We start from the raw sequence: 5,501 nt of genomic DNA on the forward strand, positions 1-5,501 counted from the left end.
AGTAACTTTCTATGGCATCATACAGCAGCCCCTCTGGCATTTGCCAGAACCCACAGATTGCCAGTCCAGCCCTGTCCTCAGGATGCAGGGAAGTCACTCTGTGCGAGTGTTTATGAGTTCAGAGAGCCAGGAGTTCACTATTCCATAGTTGGGAGTCTGTGCCCAGGCCAGGGTTTCAGGAGTGTTTGTGATCAGCGTTTCAGGGATCTCTGTGCCCAGGGTTTTAGGGAGAGTTGCACCCAGGGTTTTTAGGGGTCTCTGCATACCTCCCAACTGTCCCGTTTTCAGTGGGACAGTCTCGCTTTTGACAGCTCAACCCGCAGTCCCACGTTTCTACTGAAAAGTCCTGGCTTTCTCTGCACTGAACAGCCATAAAAAGAAACAAAGTTTCTAACTTAATTGGCTTTTGGCAGAGAGCCCAAGAGCAGTCACCAAGTGCAACTAACATACTTTGTAACAATTTTGAGATAAGTAATTGTAACAATTTAGATAAGGAGGTCCCTTGGGAAAAGTTAGATTCACAGCTTAAAAGGCAATTCACCTTCATTAGCAAAACTAATAACTGGAAAAAAAACCACAGAAATATGTTCAAACTTTCATAAGCTGCCAAATTTTGGAAAATGAAGATGGAAATTAGGGGGTGCGGCCACAAAAATGAGTGTGGCAAATTGTTTTGTCCCTCTTTTTATTTCCAAAATGTTGGGAGATATGGGAAATCCATTCAGAATTATTTATCAGGCATTGAAATGTGGCTGAATGAGCTGTAAACTTTTTCGTTAGGTAGAAAAGAAAAGCAGGTAGTTTGGTTGACTTGTCCTGACAGTTCCCCAGATGGAGGCATAGCTGTTAAACAAGTCTGATTATTAGCCTTGTAACAATGACTTTTTTCTGTCGCCATTTACAGACGAGTTACAGTCCGCTCCTGCAGCAGAACATCTGACGCGCTGCCATTCGCTTCCATCCCCATTAGGGGGCAGCAGCACTGACAGTGCAGGTCTATTCCACTCAGTGTCTACACCAGAGGGCGCTATCTCTATAGTATAAGGGCCATGAGTGAGGGGCGGGCAAAGTTGAAGCATCAGACCTAAGAAAAGGCTCATGACGTGGCCTGGGCTGTCTAACACGGTGCCTGCGCGCAATTGGCGGCCTTGCTTAGGACCGGGGGATACTCGGCAAGGGTGAGAGTGACAAAGTGAGTGGCTGGCTATACAGTGCACAGGGCAGTGGGGGTTGCTGAGTGTCGAACATCTTTCCGTCTATGTCTGGGGCTCCAGCAGTGACAGTATGGATGTGCCTGCTCCATTGAGTATCATTATATGACAATAATATACAGGAGCCCTGTGTGACCGACTGGAGACAGACAGGGCCTCTGAACGACTGCAAATGGAGAATGAAGGGCCCTAGGTGTGAGACAGCCAGACAGGGCCCCCGAGCGAGTGCATGGTGAGAGAGACAGGGCCCCTTAGTGAGAGAGACAGGGCCCCTGAGTGAGAGAGACAGGGCCCCTTAGTGAGAGAGACAGGGCTCCTGAGTGAGAGAGACAGGGCTCCTGAGTGAGTGCATGGTGAGAGAGACAGGGCCCCTGAGTGAGAGAGACAGGGCCCCTGAGTGAGAGAGACAGGGCCCCTGAGTGAGAGAGACAGGGCTCCTGAGTGAGAGAGACAGGGCCCCTGAGTGAGAGAGACAGGGCTCCTGAGTGAGTACATGGTGAGAGAGACAGGGCTCCTGAGTGAGTGCATGGTGAGAGAGACAGGGCTCCTGAGTGAGAGAGACAGGGCTCCTGAGTGAGAGAGACAGGGCTCCTGAGTGAGAGAGACAGGGCCCCTGAGTGAGAGAGACAGGGCTCCTGAGTGAGTACATGGTGAGAGAGACAGGGCTCCTGAGTGAGAGAGACAGGGCTCCTGAGTGCATGGAGAGAGTGAGAGAGACAGGGCCCCTGAGTGAGAGAGACAGGGCTCCTGAGTGAGTACATGGTGAGAGAGACAGGGCTCCTGAGTGAGAGAGACAGGGCCCCTGAGTGAGTGCATGGTGAGAGAGACAGGGCCCCTGAGTGAGAGAGACAGGGCCCCTGAGTGAGAGAGACAGGGCCCCTGAGTGAGTGCATGGTGAGAGAGACAGGGCCCCTGAGTGAGAGAGACAGGGCCCCTGAGTGAGTGCATGGTGAGAGAGACAGGGCTCCTGAGTGAGAGAGACAGGGCTCCTGAGTGAGTGCATGGTGAGAGAGACAGGGCCCCTGAGTGAGAGAGACAGGGCTCCTGAGTGAGTGCATGGTGAGAGAGACAGGGCTCGTGAGTGAGACAGGGCTCCTGAGTGAGTGCATGGTGAAAGAGACAGGGCCCCTGAGTGAGAGAGACAGGGCCCCTGAGTGAGTGCATGGTGAGAGAGACAGGGCTCCTGAGTGAGAGAGACAGGGCTCCTGAGTGAGTGCATGGTGAGAGAGACAGGGCCCCTGAGTGAGAGAGACAGGGCTCCTGAGTGAGTGCATGGTGAGAGAGACAGGGCTCCTGAGTGAGAGAGACAGGGCTCCTGAGTGAGTGCATGGTGAGAGAGACAGGGCTCGTGAGAGAGACAGGGTTGTCCCACCTTCCAACCACTTTTTTCAGTTGACTTGACTTCAGATTGTTCCCCATAAACAAAGACTTTTTTTCAATTGATACAATCAGTTAAAGGGGTGGTTCACCTTCAAGTAGACTTTTAGTATATTATAGAATGGCCAATTCTAAGCAACTTTTCAGTTGGTTTTCATTATTTCATTTTTAAGTTATTTGCCTTCTGGCTCTTTCCAACTTTCAAATGGGGATCACTGACCCCATCTAAAAACAAATGCTCTTTAAGGCTACAAATTTATTGTTATTGCTACTTTTTATTACTCATTTTTCTATTGAGGTCCTCTGCTATTTATATTCCAGTCTCTTTTTTTAAAAACCAATACATGGTTGCTTGGGTAATTTGGACCCTAGCAACCAGATGGCTGACGCTGCTGAATAAAAAGTGAAATAACTCAAAAATCACAAATAATAACAAATGAAAACCAACTGCAAATTGTTTCAGAATATCACCCCTACATCATACTAACATTTGACTCAAAGGCGAACAACCCCTTTAACAAATTGGAATATTATCAACTACTGTATCAATTCTACCAGCTGCCTTTAATGAAACTCAGGGATTCTGCTCAGCAGGGATAAAGATAACAAATGTACACACACACGCCAACACACACACCAACTTCTAATGACAGCACTTCCTGTTTCTTGATGGTCAGCGGGTCTCGGATTGGGTTGAGGATAAGGTACCTACGGGTCGGGTTTAACAAATTGGTTCCGCACAGGACTCTACTGCGGGCGTCTAATCTTCCCAAATGCCTTCCCACCGGCAAGAATACAAATGGCTGCGGGATGGCATACAAATCGCTTTGGATTTCCAAAGTCGCCTGAAGTTTCCTTGTGAGGCAACTTCGGGTGAATTCAGACATGTATGCCATTCCACGGGCAATTCATATTCTTGCCAGCGGGAAGGCATTTGGGGAGATTAGTCGCACGAAGTAGGGGAGATTTGACGCTGGGTGATTAATCGCCCCGTCTGCCACCACCCTAAGGAGCTGATAATTCTGGACACTTGTCATCAGAAGAAAATAGATCCATTAATTGATGTCTCCGTGCGAAAGTGACTTTTAGACTTTAAAACACATAAGAGTGGAGACGGATGAAAAGAGAAGCAGCACAGACACATAGAACAAATAAAGTACTGGTTGGATTGACTGGGACAACTGGATAGGAACGTAACAGAAATGTCATCTTTAACACTGGGTTGTCTATAGGAATAATTTTGTTGGCCAAGAATATGCTATATTGTAGATATTGAGAATATAATGATGCATAAACACTTTTAAGTACTGTTGTCAGCAGTGGTGTTTATTTATCCCTTGCTTACTAGTCAATATTGTAAATTCCTTAATCTTCTGTTTCTTCTTTTATCTTTCCGCAGGTTTCAGACAAGAACCCCTAAGAAACTGAATCCTTGCCTTCACCATGTACTGTCTACAGTGGCTTCTTCCTGTCCTTTTGATCCCCAAACCTCTGAACCCAGCCCTCTGGTTCAGTCACTCCATGTTCATGGGATTTTACCTGCTCAGCTTTTTGCTGGAGAGGAAGCCTTGTACAATCTGCGCATTGGTTTTCCTTGGCGCCCTTTTCCTCATCTGCTACAGTTGCTGGGGAAACTGCTTCCTTTACCACTGCAGTGCCAGTGAGCTGCCCGAAGCTGCCCATGATCCTGCTGTTGTTGGCACTTAGAAAGCTGCTATGCTGGCGGAATTCACAGAGTGCTGCTTTCTGCCAAGATGGAGATGCCCTTCTTCCAGCCGACTGACACTGCTTGCACCGTTATGTGTGGTATTAACCTGGGACATTTGGGACTCCATATTAAAATTTGGTGCAGCAGAAAAATAAGTGCACTGTTCTGTAATTGGTGATGGGCATCGGATTCTCTACTGTGTCCCTCCATGCTCATTTATCTCTTTCCCTGGCACCACTGCCAACATGTGGGCAGAGACAATATAGCACTGCCAGGTCTTGTCATTGATGGGGAAAAGGATTTTTAATTGTCTGTATTTTGTTCCTTTGTTTTTGATACTTTACAATCACATAGACACCTCCCAGGCCTGACACAATGAAACACTGAAAATGGCCACTTCGCATATGCCGCACGCAAACTCGTACACATGGCAACAGGCAAAAAGGAGCAGCCTAGCTTTCAATAAAATGGATGTGGCGCCATCTTTGGAGGAATGAAAACTACCCAATAGCATGCAGTATTCAGTGGGTGCTGTTCCTTGTAGCCTGTGTACCTCCAACGGATACTAATTGTGCCAAGCTGGTATGTTTACATACAAGAATTCACTGGAGCGTATTATGAATTTCCAGCTTCTGAGCCCAGTCATTTTAACCTTTTTTTTTTTTTTTTTTTTGGTGTTGAAAAGTTCTGAATAAAGCTTTATTAATCATACGAATGGCTTATAAGTGCTTTGTTAGTGAATGTGTAGAAATATATACAGGTGTAATTCAATAGAACGGCGATCTGTTTCAATTTAACTTTTGATCAAGGTTATTCAGTTCAGAAGTAATTTCTCTTGCTGTATGTAAAGATCTTTATCTTTCACTGGCTAAGTTCATATACTGCTGGGGAGGCGATAGGAAGCATTTGAGATATTGGTGGGTCTTCCTTCCAGCAGGCTGCATATCAGTGTGTCCTAACCACTGAGTATTAGCTAGGGATGCACCAAATCCACTATTTTGGATTCGGCCGAACCCCCTGAATCCTTCGCTAGAGATTCAGCCGAATACCAATCCGAATCCTAATTTGCATATGCAAATTAGGCATTGGAAGGGGAAACCATTTTTTACTTTTGTTTTGTAACAAAAAGTCACACATTTTCCCTCCCCGACCCTAATTTACATATGCAAATTAGGATTCAGCCGAATCTGGAAACAAATCTGGAA

The 5,501-nt window shown here is 46.6% G+C and overlaps 1 protein-coding gene across 3 annotated transcripts; it reads left to right on the forward strand.

Annotated features, from left to right (window-relative positions):
- Positions 1-1,040: 1,040 nt before the first annotated feature.
- blcap.S (BLCAP, apoptosis inducing factor S homeolog) lies at positions 1,041-5,007 on the forward strand. Of its 3 annotated transcripts, none has more exons than XM_018237594.2 (2): positions 1,041-1,178; positions 3,988-5,007. In XM_018237594.2, exon 2 carries the CDS (start codon positions 4,032-4,034, stop codon positions 4,293-4,295), a length of 264 nt encoding a protein of 87 aa, XP_018093083.1. In that variant the 5' UTR covers positions 1,041-1,178; positions 3,988-4,031; the 3' UTR covers positions 4,296-5,007.
- Positions 5,008-5,501: the final 494 nt, after the last annotated feature.

The sequence above is a fragment of the Xenopus laevis genome, chromosome 9_10S (assembly GCF_017654675.1).
Source record: "Xenopus laevis strain J_2021 chromosome 9_10S, Xenopus_laevis_v10.1, whole genome shotgun sequence".
NCBI lineage: Eukaryota > Metazoa > Chordata > Amphibia > Anura > Pipidae > Xenopus > Xenopus laevis.

Excerpts from the sequence above, each read along its gene's own strand:
- blcap.S (XM_018237594.2), top strand. The coding sequence starts at position 4,032 with ATGTACTGTCTACAGTGGCTTCTTCCTGTCCTTTTGATCCCCAAACCT.